At 47.4% G+C, this 19,490-nt stretch overlaps 1 protein-coding gene across 1 annotated transcript; it reads left to right on the top strand.

The window, feature by feature from the left end:
- The first annotated feature begins 192 nt into the window (after window positions 1–192).
- COPG1 (COPI coat complex subunit gamma 1) lies at window positions 193–19,485 on the top strand. Its single transcript, XM_059480428.1, has 24 exons — window positions 193–336; window positions 2,796–2,848; window positions 3,558–3,638; window positions 3,736–3,807; window positions 4,599–4,678; window positions 5,902–5,977; window positions 6,096–6,188; window positions 6,521–6,607; window positions 6,757–6,914; window positions 7,531–7,664; window positions 8,234–8,301; window positions 9,025–9,213; window positions 9,669–9,764; window positions 11,142–11,385; window positions 11,755–11,830; window positions 12,130–12,233; window positions 12,346–12,471; window positions 12,865–12,933; window positions 13,299–13,441; window positions 14,880–15,051; window positions 16,001–16,098; window positions 17,384–17,522; window positions 18,464–18,562; window positions 19,125–19,485. Exons 1-24 carry the CDS (start codon window positions 300–302, stop codon window positions 19,253–19,255), a joined length of 2,625 nt encoding a protein of 874 aa, XP_059336411.1. The 5' UTR covers window positions 193–299; the 3' UTR covers window positions 19,256–19,485.
- Window positions 19,486–19,490: the final 5 nt, after the last annotated feature.

The raw sequence follows: 19,490 nt of genomic DNA, 5'->3' as shown, positions 1-19,490 counted from the left end.
CGCCCTCGCCCTGCCCTCCACCAATCAGATCGCGCTATTGTCGATTGGCCCCGCCCCCTTCCTGTCAGTCACTGCTCCGTGCCACGCCCTGCATACGTCACCGGGGGCGGTGTCGCGCCTGCGCAGTGCGGCGGCCGCGGTGACAGTGACAGGCTGGCAGGAAAGGGCGGGGGCAGGAAGGGGCGGGGGCAGGAAGGGGCGGGGGCCGTGCCGGGACCGGGACCGGGATCGGGACCAGGATCTAGGCTGGGACTGCCACGGGACGGGAGGGCTGCAGCCACAGGCCCCTCGGTAGCACCATGCTGAAGAAGTTCGACAAGAAGGACGAGGAGTCGGGTGAGGGGAGGCCGGGGGCGCTGTGAGGGGAGCGACCCCTCTGAGGGCACGGAGGGGATCGGTGAGGGGGAGCCCGTCGTGCCTGCGGGGAAAGCTGGGAGGGAAGAGACCCCTCCTGTGGAAATCGGGGGGTCTGTGAGGGACAGGGGGAGCTGGGAGGGGAGGCTCGGTGCCAGCTTGGCGGCGGGGGCTTGCTGGTGTGCATGGAACCGGTGGGGAGCACTATGGGGGCACTATGGGAGCACTATGGGAGCACCATGGGAGCACTAGAGCAGTCTGCTGCCTCCTCCTCGCAGCCGCAGCCGGAGGATAAACTGGTTGTATGGGCACAGCACCCCGAGGTTACTGCCACATCAGCAGGTGCAGAGCCTGGGACTAAATGTTGAGCACATTAGCGCTGTTCACAGCTGCCCAGCTCTGGAACCAGGTGCTATGGCCGGGTAGAATCCAGTTCATCGTTTCTGGCCCCACAATCACTGCTGCTTTCAATGGATCAGAAAATCTGAGAGCATCAAGAAAACACAAAGTTTCGTGCCTGACTTTTCAAAACTTTAGGCCGATTAGTAAGGAAGAAGTTGGTATTTTATGTGGTGTGTAATTCGGGTGGAAGCGATGCATCTTAAGACAGTGTTTTCTTTCATGGCTTAGCTTTGTGATATCTTTTTCATCTTCCTATGAAGCCTTCTACACATCTTGCTCTGCATAACAAATCAGTGTGTCCTGGAGCAAATTGATTCAGCTTACATCTTGGTGATTGTTCTGTGTGGCTGTGCTTTCTTTTTATCTTAATGGGCATTCAATGCTTTGCTGTTGTTTCCCTTTTCCAAGGCCTCCAGTGACATCTTGATAAGCAGAGAATTTAGTGAGGCAGCTCTTGGAGGGGAATTGCTCTTGGCTTTAATTTTGGGGGCTGTTCTTCATTTGCACCTTGCCACACCCATCAAATTATTTACATTACTATGGCTAGGGCTGGCAGGAGATGCACAGATCCAGTTAATTGGCTTCTGTGCCTTTGCTTTCCATAGTTTTGCTAGCCTTGGATGACCTGCTCCCACTCCCTTTGACATGTCATTTTGGCCACAAAATTATGTTTCTCTACAAATCAGAATAAATTGTTGTTAGTTATCCAATATTAGGAACTTTATGAACACACAACATTTGCTCTGCCCTCCCTCTCCATGGAAGAAAACTAAGGCAGGGTGCTGTGAGGACTGAGACCCCATGTACAATGTATTTCAGGATCCTTAGCACAATGAAGGATAAAGAGGTGATGCAGTGTTATTCAGGGCTGATTTAAGGATTATAGACATCCTGGACCATGGAAATACTGGGCTGCTAGGCAGATTTTTGGAACACATTAACATATTTATCCTAGAGCTCGTTCATACTCCTACTAGAGACATTTTTGCACTTTCCCCTCGCTTTGTTCTACCTCTTCAACCTCACATAAGTGTCTGTGTTTTGTTCAGCCAGCTGCTGCCTTTGCAGACTCCTCCTGAGCTAGAGGAGGGCATGTTATGAACCAGGAAGGAGCCAGAGTGCAGATGTGTTTGCTTTTGTATGTAAGGCTTACTCTAGAGAGGGCTCCTGGCACCAGCCTGGGGTGCTTCGAGCTTGGGTCAGGTCAGATTTTGGCCCAGGAGAGGTTCTCTCTGGTGGACCAGGCTTTGGAACAAGCACTAGAACAACCCTGAAAAAGGCTGCATTCTGTCCCAGGGCCAGGCTGAACATAGGTTCTAATTAAAACCTGCTTATCAATAACTAGCAGCCTTTGAAAAGCTGCAGCTCACAAATGCTTGGGAGGCAATCTAATGGAGGCCATGCAGAATGATAGTGCTTTTCCCTCTGATTATTTCATCCTTAATTGCTGGGGGATTCTAATTATTTAGTATAATTTACTCTGTTAAGTGGAACAATGAAAGTTACTTTGTGTCCAGCCTATCTAGTCTGCTGTCTTGTTCTCTTAATTAGTGATAAAGCCAAAAATACTTTACTGGTGGAATTTTGTTTGGTTTATATGGGAGGGATAAAGCACTCCTGACTCACCAGTCTGGCAAGCAATACCTCTTTCTGTCTAAGCTTTTGTTCCTAGGCCTGTCCTTTGATGCTCTAACTGCCAGCAAGCTCCCAGCCCAGGGTGGAAATAGTCTTTGGGGATACAGTGCAGCACAGTTATTTTACAGCTGATCAGTCTGCCTCAGCTCACATCAGTTACTTCTGGAGGGGATGGCAAATTGAAGAATGGGCAAATTGAATAATGTCAGTCTGCTCTGCCTTCCCTGCCTGCCATGAAGACATCCAGTTAATATTACTTCAAAGAGGGTGCTCTCATTGCTTGGTGTTTGTGAAAAAATCACCCCAAAATGCTCAGACTGCTTTCAAAGTATGGGCATGGTTAAAAAATTGCTTTCCCATGGAAGTCTATCCTTGGAGAGACTTTTACTCTCTTTGTTTTGCAGGTGGGAATTCCAACCCATTCCAGCACCTGGAGAAGAGTGCAGTCTTGCAAGAGGTAAATGTTCAGACCATGTCCTTTATTGAGTCTCTCCCTCTCTTGAGTAGGTCACTGGAGAACTTCAGCAAGAAAATGAGGGTTTGTTGCAGTCCTGCTTGCTCTGAAAGAGATGAGCAACAGTTCTTATTTTATTACTGGACAGATAAAGGAACAAGGTTGAAGTGGTCTCTGTAACAAATAAAAGACTGTGAACTATAAATAGTAATAAAAGGAATGAAATTATCTGGGAAAGCTCACCCCAAAGCAGGGAGATTGGGAAAGTGCCTTGGACACCCCAAATGTCTTGTGGACGACAATATTAGTGAGAGGGGTGTGAGTGGTTATTAAAGAGTTTTATGAATTTTCTCTGAAAAATGCCATTCTCAATCCCCAGCCCCTGTTGTTTCAGCATTCTCTGTTTGCTCTGAGGTTGGGAATGGTGTTGGCTCCTGTAGCCTCAGCAAGCTCAAGTTTGTCTGTCAGAAGGGTGGTGTTTTAGCTAGTACACAGTGCAGACCAGTGTGGGTGAAAGTGTGATGACAATTTAGCCTTTAAACCTCCATTGCTCTTGGATTTGTAATCCCAGACTGCAAAACCAGCTGTTTAAAGGGGGTCCATGTTTAACAGAAATTAAAGGGAAATCTGATCCAAAGTCATTATATGTCTTGCCATGCCTCACTCACAGTGAGTGAGTCAGTGTCAGTCCTTATCTGTGCTCTGTTTCCAGGCTCGAGTGTTTAATGAGACTCCCATAAACCCACGAAAATGTGCTCATATCCTCACCAAGATCTTGTATCTCATAAACCAGGTAAGAGAGAGAAAATATACATCTGTACAGACATGTGCATCAGGCCCAAAGCTGGTTGTGATATTTGGGATTTCCTTTCTTCTTTCCACACAACTAGGGGGAGCACCTTGGTGTCATGGAAGCCACCGAATCCTTCTTTGCTATGACCAAGCTGTTTCAGTCCAATGATGTAAGTCTGCCTTTGGTTTTCTCTATTTACCTGGTGGGACAAGTTGTCCCTTGAGATACACAGTTTTATAAAATCAGCTTTCCTGTCCTGTCTGAAGCTACCTGATCTGAGTGGGAAGAGTAGGGTGACAGTTTAGAAATGGTAATCAGCTTCCTAGCCCTTCCCAGATCTTGTAGCAGCTTAACTGAAGTATGCACTGCTCTTGAGGCAGAGATTCCTCTCTCTAAATTGCCTTTTAACTCTGAAATTGTGGTAGGCAGGTGGATTTTAATATGCTTTGTGCCCAGCATTAAAATGTCCTGCTGAGAGTCAACAATTGTGTGTTTGGAGGAGTCAAGGAGTTAGTGCCTACTCACAGCAGTAGCACTGTCATTAGTTGTCCCCCAAACTGCAAGGCTTTAAAATCATGAGACCACTGCAGAAATCCCCAGACTCAGGAATAGACATTGTTTGGTTTCTTGCTTTTGGAGCAACACAAGGCTTTCAACCACCAAACCATCAAATAGTTTCAAGGCTTTCTCCTTGTTCATATGTATGACAAATGGAAGATGAAACTGTAGATCCAGCTAGATCTGGTATCTCTGTGGCCTCACCCTAAGACTGAGGGATTAAAAGAAGAAGAGGTGTTTTGTTAATCAGCCTGGATTTTGTTAATCTTTTACACTCAGGGAGTGATGCACTCTGAAGGTATCAGCATTGTCATGATAAAATTATGTAAGCAGGGAAAACTGAGATCCCTTCCTATCTGGGACCATCTCAGCTGATGTTCTTCTTGCTTTTTTCCTTGCCAGCCAACTCTTCGCAGGATGTGTTACCTCACTATCAAGGAGATGTCTTCTATTGCAGAAGATGTGATCATTGTTACTAGCAGGTCAGTCACTTCACTTTTCCTGCTGTAATGTTGACATGCTCTTCAGTAATGTCTGTCCAGCTTCTTTGAGTAGTCCCTGAGCAGGATGATGATAGGGAATGCCCTTGGTGAGGAAAAAGCTTTCCTTTATAAAAGACCAATAAAATACAGACATTAAACTCGTAGTGATGTGTGCAGAATATGCTGTGTCCCCATATCCCATGTCCATGGATGTCTGGAGTGTCTCTTGGTTACATGATATGGTAGCACTGCTGGCTTTGCCCTTTTGCAAAGGCTTTTTCATTAACTCCTATCTGACTGCCTTGAAATGTTTTGAAGAATTCTGGCCTAAATCCCAAGGCTTTCAACAGGTAAAGGATTTACTTCTGTAGCAGCACTGAATGTGACTTCACCAGGGAACAAAATTCCCTCTGTGAGTCATTCCTGAATTGCTGATCATGTGTTCTGGTTTGAAAACAAAACCAGTGAGAGACTCTTAAGTCAGAAATACAATTTATTAGTAAAAGGGAAAAAATAAAAAACACTGACAGAGTGAGAATACAACCTGAACATGACACCCTGCTAGTTAGAGTGGTAGTAGCAGTCCAGATGAATGGTCTTGTTGAAGTGGTGATCTCATAGAAAAGATCTGGTAGCTCTTGTCCTCTGGAAACCAGGGGGTAAGGGCTGCCTGTTCTGTGCCAAGGCCCAGATTATATCCAGGTAGGGATGCTTAGCTCCTCTCCCCTGGGCACAGCATCTCACAGTGGGCTGATATCTGAGTCATGTGGTGCGTCCTTGATATCTCTGAGTCATTGGCAAGGCATTGATGGGCCCATTAACAGGAGATAAGGAAAAAATAATACCCCTCCTGTTTTCAGCAGCTCTTGAGGATGGAAATAGAATACATCTTTGTATTGTAACCTAGGACATCATGCCAGTCAGATGTCCTGTTGGGGAGTCAGGAGCAGGTCAGTATAGGGTCTGTAGAGGGCTGAGGCAGAAGCCAGTCTCTAGTGCTGCAATATGATGAATTCCTGGCCCTTCATAGTTGGTCTTCCACTGACCTGAGTACTGATCTTTTCCTCCTGCCTTCCCACCCCAGTGGGATTTGCCTGAGACCTGCAGCTACCTGCTTGGCATTCAGCCATGATGCTGGCTGCCTGCTGCTCTGTGTGCTCTGGGTGTGCACCTGAGAGCTGCTGGCTCAGGAGTGCCATATTGAGAGCTTCCTGTTTCCCCAGCTTAACCAAAGACATGACTGGGAAGGATGACAATTACCGAGGCCCTGCTGTGAGAGCACTCTGTCAGATCACTGATGTAAGTGCTGCTTTTCCCATGGGGCAGCTCTGTGTGCTTCACTTTTTCCTACTTTACCCCATGCCTTTCACAGTCAGAAAGGCTTTCCCATGTCAGTGTTGTTTCCCTCTCCCTGCAGAGTACCATGCTGCAGGCCATTGAGCGCTACATGAAGCAGGCAATCGTTGACAAAGTGCCAAGTGTGTCCAGCTCTGCTCTCGTGTCTTCCTTGGTATGTACTCCCTGCAGCACAGGCCTGAGGGACAATCAGCCAGGGAAGCAGTCATCTGTGGTGGGACTGGACATCTTGGGAGTTCCAGGATTTTGTTGTTATTCCTGTCTTTGTGAACTGAGGGACTGGCGCTGACTTTGTTAGAGATCATCAACCTCCTGAGGCTGCAGCTGTCATGGCCAGATCTCTGCAGGCTGATCCCTTATTCTTCTATAAATTGCTACTACCAGCACACTCATGGGGAAGGCTCATTTCTTCTTAAGATAAGCTGAAATTCCCAAAGCTTCCTTCATTCTTATCTCATGGGTTGTTGTGGCTCCATCTCCTTCCAGCACTTGCTGAAGACCAGTTATGATGTGGTGAAGCGCTGGGTGAATGAGGCTCAGGAAGCAGCTTCCAGTGACAATATCATGGTGCAGGTAGGACACCCACCTCCAGCAGGGGAATAGCCTCCAGCAGCTGGGCATGGAGCAAACTGCTGGAGCTCAGCCAGGCACCTCTGGGTGACAGAGGGGACAAAGGGGGAAGAACCCACCGTGGGTTTGTGACATTCTCTTTCCCTGCACAGTACCACGCCCTGGGCCTGCTGTACCACGTGCGGAAGAACGACCGCCTGGCAGTCAACAAGATGCTCAGCAAGTTCACACGCCATGGCCTCAAGTCCCCGTTTGCCTACTGCCTGATGATCCGAATAGCCAGCAAGCTGCTGGAGGAGGAGGCTGGCAGGTGAACGGGCTCCTTTGCCCTGCTGAAGGAACTTCCTGGTCCTGCTTCCATCTCCTCTTGCAGACTCACTTGCCATCTTATTATTTCTGTCTTTGAAGAGCAGCATGCAACTTCTACCCTCTTATTGGTGCATAAAAGCAGAGAAAATACAGGGTGTCTTCATGGTTGTTTTGAGGTGGTTTCTGGGAGTCTTGCTTGCACATCAAATACTATTTTGTTTCTCTGGACTGTTTTGCATAGCTGTTCTGTTTTACTTCATTTTCTCTGCGTTCTATAATTGTTTATTCTTCTGTAATTGTTTATCTAGCATGTATGCAGTGTGGCTTCCTTGTGGATAAGAGTTGTGGTGTGTACAGTCATTTCCTACTGTGTGAGAGTTGAGGGGGATTCCCTTTAGGCTGTAAGGCAGAGGGTGTCTTCTCAGAAGGCAGCCTGACTGTCAAGCATGCTGGAAGTACAGTATAATGACAACTGCAAAATCTGGGGACAAAGTTGGTTTATGGCTGCTTTTACTCTTCCAAGGGCTGTGGGACCTGCCCATTTCTGCTGCTGAATTCTTGATTTCTCTTGGGACCTTTGTTTTAATACAGTCTTGTGGGTTTTTTTTGTCCCTTAGCCGCGACAGCCCTCTGTTTGATTTCATTGAGAGCTGCCTGAGAAACAAGCATGAGATGGTGGTGTATGAAGCTGCATCTGCCATTGTTAACCTGCCCAACTGCACTGCCAAGGAGTTGGCTCCAGCAGTCTCAGGTAAGTGTGGTGCTCATGGTCATGGAAAGGGAATTGTGAGCTTCCAGTGGTGACCCTGCTGATTGCCCCAAGAAACAAGGGCCTTGTGTAGTGTCAGGCTTTTTATGCTGCTCTGTCCTTTGTTGCTTTATGCTGCTGCTGAGAGCCTGTGGTGTGTGGGAAATGCTTTGTTCTTGTAAAGGTATTTCCTGGGGCTCAAGTGTTGTTACTTCATGGGTCAGTTCTGGGATAGGAGCAGGGTTTGCATGAAATAGAGAACAGCAGTTCAAATTAACTTAATAGGAAAGATGACAAGGTGATGAATTTGGCTTTCACAAGCAGCAGAGGATAACAGCACTGTGGAAGAAGGTGGAGGTAAGTAAGAGTTAGTTGTCAGCAGGAGTGTGACAAAGGCAAAGGGGAAAAGAAACAGGGAAGAATCTGTTATAAGTACAATTGCTTCTTAAGCATTTTTCTAGTTACCTTATGCTTGCAACTGTCTCTTTGCTGAAGCTCTTGCTTTAGGTATGAAATGCTCTCAATAACAGAGTGCCTAAACATCTGCCTGTGTTGGTTTTACCACCTTGCAGTTCTGCAGCTGTTCTGCAGCTCCCCGAAAGCAGCACTAAGATACGCAGCCGTCCGTACCCTCAACAAGGTAGGAATCAGTCCCTTGGGAGCTCCAGTAGTGTCTCATGTGCAGGAGGTGCAGACTGCAGAAGGCAGTCAGGTTATGTGAAGATTTTGTGTGAATAACCTCTGTCTTGTGCTACAGCCTTACATTTCATTGCTTTCTGTCTGGAATAAAACCTCAAAGAGCACTCTACAGAAGAAAAAAACCCCTGGTAGTTTTCACTGGTCTCTTAGAATGTCACTAGTCTTAGTGTTACTGCTTTTCCTTCTGAGCTTCCCATGGTGTGGAAGCTCCTTGTAAAACGGGGATCAAACCTTGGTGATGCTTCTTGCCTGCTCTGTGGCAGTCTTTACTCCAGCTTTTCCCTTCTCCTTATAAACACTATAAAAGAAAAAGAGAATAGTAGTGTCTGGTAACTGCTGTGCTTCTGCCTACAGAGCTGTTTTGCACAGCTAGTCTGGCTACATTTTTGTTGGGAATTCACAGCTTTCTTTTCTTACTATATAGAGCAAAATCAGAGAGTTAAAAATAATAAAAGACTGTTTACTGCTACTGCTTTTCTTCCAGCAAGGGGTGCAATTCTGCAGGAAACAAGAGCTGGTTACCTTAACTCCAGATTAGCTGAGATGTCCCTCATGTGTAGTCTATACCACTCATTTCTATGGGAAGGAGTGAGTTTTGCTGGGTTTTGCCAGCTGGGCCTTTTGCATCTCTTGAAGGGTTTTTATTCTTCCTTGGCTGCTGCAGGTGGCCATGAAGCACCCATCTGCTGTGACTGCCTGTAACCTGGACCTGGAGAACCTTGTGACAGACTCCAACCGCAGCATCGCCACCCTGGCCATCACCACGCTGCTGAAAACCGGCAGTGAGAGCAGCATCGACCGGCTCATGAAGCAGATCTCCTCTTTCATGTCAGAAATCTCTGATGAGTTCAAAGTAAGGAAGTGGGAGGAGGAGGGACACCCACATTCCTGAAGAAACCTCATGGTCTTTGTCCATGTTTGTGTGTATGCTCTAAACCTGCATGGAGCTGCTTCCAGAAGCAGCAGAATATTTGCAGGGAGGAAAATGTATTTGAGGCTGTCTATCTAAGCCATGCCTCAGTCCTACATCTCCAAAGTCATGTGCTGTCTTCTGGGGAGATGCCTTCTGAGAATTAAATCTTTCTTCTTTCCAGTGGGTGTGGGCTTTCTTTATGGGCTGGCCAGTGCATAAAGATCTATCTCCTCCAATTCTTAATATAGTACCTCCTGGAACTTCATTTGTTGAATAAACAAACACAAAAATGCAATTTCCAGCCTAGGGAGGCCAGCAGAAAATTGATACAACTCAGCTATTTTTTCCTGCAGGGTGAAACAGAATTGTTTTTTACTTGCCCCCTTTTCCTGCAGGTGGTAGTGGTGCAGGCCATCAATGCTCTGTGCCAGAAGTACCCTCGCAAGCACGCTGTCCTCATGAACTTCCTCTTCACTATGCTCCGGGAGGAGGTGAGTGTGCAGGACAGCTGTGTCTGCCTTGCTTGTGGGCATAACAGTGCTCCCTATGAGTGTCAAGCTTTTACTGTTAAGGCTGTGCAGTGAAAGCCTCTCTCTAAAAGGCTTGCAGTCTAACTGCAGAAATGCCCAGCTGTGCACAATAGTTATAAGCATACTGCCAGGCATATTTTTAGTGTGGTTTTCATTATGTGATTTTTTTAAATGGGGGTTTATTAACTCTCAAAGCAAATGCTAGCAACAGCAGATCTGTTGGCAGTCCATGTGTGTTTCACATTTGAACCAGCTTTCTTTTATACTTTGACAGCAAATTCCAAGAAGTTTTGTCTTGTACACAAAGATTCAATAACAACCTATTTATTGATGACACGAGACCACTTTTGTTCTGGTGTCTGTGTTCTGGCAGGGAAGGGATCACGAGTACCTATAACCATTCTCTGCATTCAGTCAGACAAAAATCACAGAAAGACAGCTTTACAGAGGTTTGCTGAGGCTGTTTCTAAATGATCCAACATGTCTGCAGCACAGCTGGCACCACTGCTTGCTGTGACATCACTTCCTGCCAATTACAGCCTCTCCGTTGGGAGCAAACTGGAGCATCTCATTTTGCTGCTGTGAAAAATGGACCATTCTCCTTTCCCATATTTTCTGTGGGTGGATGGTATCATTTTGAATGTGGTTTTGTACTTCAAAGCATTCTGTTTTAAAGCTTTTTTAATCTGAAGTAGCTCAGAAAGATCCAAATGCCCAGCACTGTGCATGTAATTGGCAGAGGGTAGTGTGCAGTTTAATCCCTGGTGTGTACAGAGGACATCAGTAAATAATGTCTGAGATTGCCAAGCATTACTGGCATGTCAGGTTGTGGCTGTACCTGGGGAGGTACTGATTGCCTATCATCCCACACTAATAGAGCTATTTGCTGTGTCCTGCTGTGGCAGATACAATCCTTCATACGTTTCTCTTGTGATTCATCCTCAGATATCTAGTGCTAAAGGGGAGAGGGTTGGGTTTTTTCTCCTTCCATATGGCTGGTTTTAAGCACTAATTCTAGCAGTGGAGGATTTTGATGGAGATAAAAACCCTTCAGCCAGATGAATCCTTTTACTCTTGGGTTAGGACTCTGTTTTTTTTTTTTCTCCAGTACAGCCATTCTGAAGGGAGCTGGCAAGAGAGCTTGAATATTAGCTGGCCCTCTGGGTGTAAAGAGGGTCAAAAGTGAGGGCAGAATTACTGCCCTCCTCCTTTCAAGCACACATTGAAAAACACTGAATGTGAGTGACCTTTCAAAGGAATGCTTCTCCTGTCTGGCTAGCTCAGAGTCTCTAAAATACTTTGATGTTTCCAGCTGAGCAGTTCCCTTTTGCTCCTCAGGGTGGCTTTGAATACAAGAGAGCCATCGTGGACTGCATCATCAGCATTATCGAGGAGAACTCAGAGAGCAAAGAGACAGGCCTGTCTCACCTCTGTGAATTCATTGAGGACTGTGAGTTCACTGTGCTGGCCACTCGTATCCTCCACCTCCTGGGGCAGGAAGGGCCCAAAACCAACAACCCCTCCAAATATATTCGCTTCATCTACAACAGGGTTGTTCTGGAGCACGAAGAAGTCCGGGCAGGTAAGTGACAGACCTGGAAAGTTCTCTGCCCTTACACAGCCATAGTGTATGAATGCCTCTGCTTTTGAGGGTTGTGATTTCCTCTAGGCCTGAGCAGATTGTTTTATACAGCAAAGATCCTGCAGTAGTATTGATGGAAGAGGCGGCCTGTGGCTGAGAAGTGGGAAGGGATATGCACTGGTTCTGAAACCAGACAAAGGGTAGCACGCTAACACTTCACCTCTGCTTCTTTCTAGTCACAGTTTTACTAATGTACACAGTTTACTAGTGTAGCATCTCTGACATGATGTTTGATCAAGGCTGAGAAATGGAGGAAACTTCAGCCGATTCCTTTGCTTTCTAATTCAGTTTTCATTACTTTTGCTACAGGTGCTGTAAGTGCCCTTGCAAAGTTTGGAGCTCAGAATGAGGAGATGTTACCTAGTATCTTGGTGTTACTGAGAAGGTCAGTTGGGACTTAGAGTTTTTCAACATCCTTGTTGAAATACCCTGTTTGCTTGAGAGCTTGTCTAGTATCTCCTACCTGTGGGTCTGAGAAGGTGCAGGGGGTACCTGTGATCCTGTGACAGGATCACCAGTGCATTCAGCACCACAAAGTGGACAGAAGCCATGTGTGGCAGATTACTGCTTTTCTCATATAATTACTAGGACATTGCTGGATCTCCCCTATGGCATGTTTTTACTGACCCTGTGATGTTTCTTAGTGATGTGGATTCTGAAGAAAGTTTTCCACTTTCCCCTCAGGTGTGTGATGGATGATGACAATGAAGTGAGAGACAGAGCTACCTTCTACCTGAATGTTCTGGAGCAGAAGCAGAAGGCCCTCAATGCTGGCTACATCCTGAATGGTACTGCAGGAAGGCCTTAAAACAAGTCTGCACCTCTTTCCTGGTCTAACAAGAGTTAAACTAAAGACCTGGCATTGTTGTGGTTTCAGTGACCTGTCCCTTCTGTCCCTAGGGTTGACGGTGTCCATCCCTGGCCTGGAGAGGGCTCTGCATCAGTACACCCTGGAGCCCTCTGAGAAGCCCTTTGACTTGAAATCTGTTCCTTTGGCAACAGCTCCTATCATTGAGCAAAGAGCAGGTGAGGAATCAGGTCCCCTGAATGCTGGTGATTCCCTGCACTAGGCTTGCTGAGAACTGCTGGGCTCCATCCCATTTGAATTTTGTGGGATTGCATCTCCTGGAAAGACTAAGGCCTGCAAATCTGGTTGCTCTCACATTAATGTTTCAGTTTAGTCCCAACTGCTAATAATAGTAGTAGCTGGCAATCCTCAGTGGAGCTGCTGCAGTTTTAAAGCTGCTTAGGAAGCCAAGTAGGGGTGTCTAGTCTACATCAAATGAGAATGAGCTCCCTTGCTTTCCATAGTCAAATTCCTCTTTAGACATTGATCATTCTGTTTTAGTAATTCCTTATTCTTCCCCTTCAACTCTTTTGGGTTTGTTTTTGTTTGAGTGCTTTCTTTCTCATTTGCAGAAAATGTCCCCGTTGCTGTAGTGAAACAGCCAGAGAAAGTGGCAGCAACACGGCAGGAAATATTCCAAGGTAAATTGATGCAAGGCCTCTGCTCTGTCCCTGTGGGAGAGCTCTGTAGCCACCTCTTGCTGAGCCTGCCTTAGCCCCTCTGGCTTCTTCTTACCTTCTTACAGGAAGTGACGTGAGCTCCCAGCTTAAGGTCAGCTGGTCACTCCTGGAGGGTGGGGGTGCCTGCAGTCCTCTTTTTTCTGTCTAGCAGTAGACATGAGCAAAGGATGTCTCTTTTTCATTTTAAAAATCTCTAGGGAATGTTTAGGAGTATTTGATGGATAGTTCCTTGCTGTAGCAGCTTCTGGCAGCTGAAACAAGGGGTTTGACACTGCTAACACCTCCTTGTGTCTTGAGAAGGCAGTAATTTGTGTCCTCTGTTTCAGAGCAACTGGGGGCCATCCCAGAGTTCCGGGGGCTGGGCCCACTGTTCAAGTCCTCCCCAGAGCCTGTGGCCCTGACAGAGCTGGAGACAGAGTATGTGGTTCGTTGCACAAAGCACACCTTTGTCAGCCACATGGTGTTCCAGGTGGGTAGCTATGGGGGGTGCTGCTGAGGGCTGTCAGAAAATAAGCTCTTGACTGGCTAAAAGCTTCGTTGTGAAGATATCTCTCAGGGATATCATAGATTGGCCTAAGTTGGAAGTGACTTTAAAGATAATCTAATGTCAGCCCCTCTGCCATGGACAGGGACACCTTTCACTGGACCAGGTTTCTCAGAACTCCATCCAGCCTGGCCTTAAACACTTGCAGAGATGCAGCACCCACAGTCTGTGTTCAAAGCACAACACTGCAATGAGTAGTCCTTAATTTCTTATCCATGGTAACAGAACCCCAAAGAAAATGAATAAGGGTGGGTGGTGTGTCTGAACAATGCTTACAGGTACAGACAAATCCAACAAGCACTAGGTGGGGCTGTTCTCACTCAGGAGTTGGCAGGGGAATCTGTTCTTTCTTCTATGGTTTGGGCATGAAAGAGTGAAGCTTACTACATCTGAGAAGCTGAAAATGGTACCCAAGAAAGAGATCCATTGGGGAGAGCTCTTCATCTGCTGTGTTTTGTTTTAGCCTGTAGCACAGGTGGTTTCTTCTGTACATTCTGGCTTGGGCTGTACCACACTGCTGCTAAATGTGGGATGTTAGGATTGATGTGCCAGTCCCTTTGCCTGGGTTTCAGGGAGTCTGAGGCACAGTGAGTCCTTTGCTAGCTTGTGAGCTGCAGCGTTTTGTCCTTAGCCAGCTCCTTCCTCAAAGCTCAGAACTGCTTACACTGCCCTCACAGGGCTTGACCTTTGTTTCTATTGTCCATCCACCAGATGTAATTGTGTGAGCTTAAGAGATTTGGCATTGCAGCTGGAACAAAGTCTGATCAGCAAGTTTAGACTTGCTGAAAACTTCAGGCTTGCTGAAACTTGCTCAAGCTGTACCTTGTTCAAGCCATGCAAACAATCATCTTTCCATCTGCTGTGAAGGCACTGAGTCCCTGTAGCTTCAAGTGGGATGATGCAGACAACACAGTACTTGCATTTCTGTAGAGCAAAGAATTAACCTAGGAATTACTGGAAATTGAAGGAAAAAGTTCCATACTAACTGGTGGAACTGAAACAGGCAAAATCTGATACATCCCTGCCCTCACTGAATGTGTGATCCTGCCTGAGTTGCAGAGGGCAGGCCTTGGATTGGTGTGTGCTGGTTTGTTTTTAAGTCTTGTTTTGTTAAAAAAAAAAGCTTGCTGGAGCACTGGACTCCCCAGCAAGGTTTCAGTTTCTCCCCTAAAGCATTTAAATGAGCACTTTTTAGTCAAGTTGCTCTGTCATGAGCCAGCTGATGGTGAGGTGCACCATGGAAGCACAGAGAGCTGGGGGTTCACAGGCTTACACCAGGCTCCCCCTGTGCCTCAGCTGGGGCTGCTCTGCAAGGAGTAGTGAGCAGCTTCAAGCTGTTGCTGCTTTCCCCTTTCCTGTTTAGTTTGACTGCACGAACACCCTGAATGATCAGATCCTGGAGAATGTCACAGTGCAGATGGAGCCAACAGAGGGCTATGAGGTCATTGGCTATGTACCTGCCAAAACCCTGGTGTACAACCAGCCAGGTACCTGCTACACACTGGTGGCACTGTCTGAAGAGGATCCAACAGCAGGTAAACAGTCTGCACTCTTTTCTCCTCTATTGTTTATCCTCACACATTCTACCTTCCATCCCAGCCAGATATTTATAGCCTGTGTATGGGTGCAGCCCTGAGTGATGCTGAACATGACTTTCTTTGCTGTTTTGGGGGCTGTCAAGCCTTCCTTCTCCTCTGCTGGTTCCCTTGTGCTGTAGCACTGCCAAGTTGGGCTGTGAGAGCTGGCAGATGAGTTGTCTTTTGTGCACCCTGGGCTGGCCTTCATCCTTTGTGTTAGACATGGGGAGGCTGATGCTTGTAAAATGCTGAGAGTGCCCAGATGCTCTGGGTAGCAAAGGGGTATTTCAGACAAACTGCTAGAATTTATGGCATGTCTGTTTGAATTGAACACCCCCCTCCCCTGTTTGCCACTGTCCAGAACATGAATCAGGCTTTACCTGTGCTTTGGGCTCCCTGGTTTGTGCTCTGGAACTGCTCTGCTGCCATGTTGCTGCTGTTCACTCAGCAGTACCATCTTCTAGGGATGAGTCATCACTTCTTCTCCCAGCTGAGTGGTATTAATGAGCTGCAGCATTGCAGTGCAAGGGGCTTTCACTTCAGAGGCACAGGAACTGATCCCTGTGTGTGGATCTTGCCTCTTCACAAGGTGCTGATGGGACATGTTTAGTTAGTATTGCCAACACAATGTCAGGTTCATTAGTAATAGCACTTGATCTGAGGATTATAGTCTTGTACAACCATCATGAGCCTGTCTTTATCACTGTTTGCTTAATGTTATAAATAAATAGCTTGTCCTTGAGAGACAGAAACTGTTGGAGAGCTCTCTCTAGGTCAGTGGCTAAGCCTGTGCTACTGACAGTGACAGGGAGAGCCTGGCTGCCCCAAAGCTCCCAGCCCCATTCTGCCTCAGGGCAGTGTGGCTGTGGTGGTGATGTGAGCTCTGCCTTTGCTTTCCTGTCTCCAGTGGCCTGCACGTTCAGCTGCATGATGAAATTCACTGTCAAGGACTGTGATCCCAACACGGGCGAGACGGACGATGAGGGTTATGAGGATGAGTATGTGGTAAGAAGCTGGGCATGTACCTGATCCTGGAAACTGCTGTCAGTTTGTGGGGTTTTGCAATCTCAACTTGGATCCCTGCAAGCAATGATGTGATCACCATCACCAAAGTGGGCAGCATCATGTAGAGGGAGCTCTTGCTGTTTCTGATGCACAGGGGAGTTTGCAGAGCTTGCTTTGTCTCATTTGGAGTGTTCTCCTGTTGTAGATGGACACCTGACTGTGCAGGATATGTGTGTTTTGGGAGGCCATGGTGCATCCTCCGGGTTTGGCTGACTGTGCCCTATGGGCTCCAGCAATGGCACACTGAGGGTTATGGAGACAGAGGGCTGTCAGGCATCTTGTTTTCTCCACAAGTTGCTCCTTTGGTGGCACAGTTAATTGTCTGGAGGCTTGCCTGGCACAGAGAAGCTGCCATCCTTGTTCTTCCCTCCCTAGCACTGACACTGCTGCAAGCAGTGCTGCTGCAAAGCACCTCTCTTCCTTGGAGAGGAGGAGATGTTGTTCACAGCCTCAGCCTGGCCTGTTAGCTCCAGAGACAGTTTTCTGTGCATTGCCTGTCACTGCTGTGAATCTGATTAGAGGCACTGCTGTGCAGTGAGTCACTGTCTTCCCAGAAAGAGTGGGGAGAGTTTTTCACAATGGAACATACAAGGTTAACACTTCTTTCAGCTTCCTACCAGTCACCAAGGCAATTGAGTGATACTTAAACTCTTCCATGTGTTTCAACTAGAATCAGGAAGAAATTCTTTTCTGCAGGAATTGTTGGAATTAATGCAGGCTGGTGTCCTTCAGGGCATTGCCTGTCCTTCATTACACACTCTGGAGGGCCAAGCCTGGTTCTGCCTTGCACAGGTGCAGTCACAGCAGCTGCTCAGCTACCCTGGTGCCAGTGTTAGGTGATGGCACACATCTGACAGTGTCTCATTTTACCAGCCTACAAATTGATAAGCCAGAAAGGAAAAACACAAGCTTACATGCATTTCAGGGAAGCAAATGCTCAAGCAGCTATTTATAAGCTTTTGTTTTTCCCTCTGTTTTGGCCATTTGTCCAGTGCTTTGATCTCTGTCAGACCGAGGGCTGTGCTCAGGGCAGTAACCTGGTTTGTAAGCCCTGGAAATGGCATCACTGTGTCTTTCTCAGGCCTAGCAGCTGCTCAGTAGCAAACCAGAAATGGAAGTGGAGGCAGTCTCCTGCATTCACCTGAGTTTAGGAGATCCAGTCTAAAGTCTGAGGATTTCAGGGTTAAGAACAAGCATGTTTCACTTGAACCTTTTCTACCACCAGCTTGAAGACCTGGAGGTCACAGTGGCTGATCACATCCAGCGAGTTCTGAAGCCAAACTTTGGAGCAGCCTGGGATGAAGTGGGTGATGAGTTTGAAAAGGAAGAAACCTTTACTTTATCTGCTATTAAAACCCTTGAAGGTAAGGAAGGGTGTGTGAGCACAGCAGAGCTCTTATTTTCCCTCTTGCAGGCAGAGTCCAGAGGCTCAGCCTGGCTCACTTCAGATCTGTCACAGAAAGGCTAATGGGGCAAAACCCTTCACAAGCTTTGCACCACAGCTGTTTAATAGGGAGCTGCAGTTACTGTCATAATTAGTTAGTTCAGGTTTCAAAAAAACTAGTGAGTGTTTTGTGACCAGTAGAGACCAGGCTGGATTGTGGAGGCAAGAGAATAGCTTGCTTTGCTCTTGCACTTAACTCTTCCAAGCAGACAGACCATAGTTCAGTTATGAAGTCCCACCATTCTTCCTGAGACCAGTAATAAAAAATGAAAACATCAGAAGACATGAGGCTGGTGAGGAGGCTGGTGGGGTAAACCCTCTTCTCTTTCATCATGTGTCAGAGTCCTATTTCACTCACAAACCTGTGAAGACTCAGTTCTTTTGATGCCTTACAGAGTGTCCTTGTCCTGTAGCCATTTCTGTGCTCCCTTGAACAGCCCTTTGGGGTTTGAAATACTCTACCTGAGCCTTTTCATATTTCTCCTGAAGACCTGTGTCTCCTGCAAGACATCTTCTCCCTTTTCAAGTCTCCAGAGAAGTGAGCAGGCTGACAGGGCTGTGCAGTAAGTGCAGCCAGCTGCATTCTCCTGCCCTTGTCTGACTCACTCCCCTTCTTCTTTCTGTTGCACATTTGCTACATCAGATGACAAAACTCTCCCATGGTGGTGGGGGTTTTTGTGTGTTGTCTTTGTAGTCCTTGTGGCCTCCAAAATCATGATTCTGACCAGTGGTGTGTGTCCCTCAGGACAGGGAATGTGAACTCTAACATGTAGGGAGAGCTTGAGTCACTTTTAGGTGCCCTTTATGTGCCCCTGTTAAGGTATCTGTGACAGAGCCCATTTTATTGCTTTTTTCTAACAGAGGCAGTGAGCAATATTGTGAAGTTCCTGGGGATGCAGCCCTGTGAGCGGTCAGACAAAGTGCCAGATAACAAGAACTCTCACACACTGTACCTGGCAGGTGAGCTGTGGGCTGAGGTTCTGCTTGAGGGGCAGCTCTGGGAGGTTGCACAGAGCTGCCTGTTGATAATCAGGAGTTCCTGACGGAGTTCACTGTGCTCTGGGTTGGATTTTGAGGTTTGTTCCTGCCATGATTTCTCTCTCTCTGCAGTGCAGAGCAACTGGTCTTGGGATCAGGGAGGGTGCTGTGGTGGAGGGGATGTTGGGATCAGCCCCGGGCTCAGCTGGGTGGAATTTGCTGTCTTTGTGATCTGTGGCATCCTGCTTTGGAGTGAGCCTGGTGTGGGAAAGACAGCAGCCTTACCCAGCAGAACAGATGATACTGGAGCTCTTAAACAATCCTGGATCTCTTCTCGCCTGGAGTTTATTTTACACTTTGGTTTCATGGGTTTTACAGTAGCAGGAGTCCCATGTATGTTACAATGAATGGGAACTGAGCTGCTTTAGGGTCTCTCCTGGCCCAGTACAAGGACTTGCCAGATGTTGCAGTAGTGTTCATCTTCAGACTTGCAGGGGAGAGCAGCCTGCAGCGTGCTCACTGCTTCCTCCCCTGTCCTCTGCAGGTGTGTTCCGGGGTGGCCATGACCTCCTGGTGCGGTCTCGCCTTGTTCTCACGGACACGGTGACCATGCAGGTCACGGCCCGCAGTGCGGAGGAGCTCCCTGTGGATGTGATCATGGCCTCCGTCGGATAAACCCCTTTCCAGGACTGTCCTAACTCTGAGCCCCCACCGACAGCACTATAAGGATCACGGTCACTACAGCAGCTTTCGTGTTCTCTGCAGTACAGCTGTACTCGGGGCTTTGTCTATAAAATCACCATGTTTTTAATCTCCGGCTACGCCGCGCTCTGTCCCCGCGTCGCAGCCGCCGCTCCCTGTGCTCCTCCCGCTGTGGTTCCAATAAAGCAGTGTTGTGGCTCTTCCTGGC

Source organism: Ammospiza nelsoni, chromosome 11 (assembly GCF_027579445.1).
Source record: "Ammospiza nelsoni isolate bAmmNel1 chromosome 11, bAmmNel1.pri, whole genome shotgun sequence".
Taxonomy (NCBI): Eukaryota; Metazoa; Chordata; class Aves; order Passeriformes; family Passerellidae; genus Ammospiza; species Ammospiza nelsoni.
This window is presented reverse-complemented; position numbering and strand designations above follow the sequence as displayed.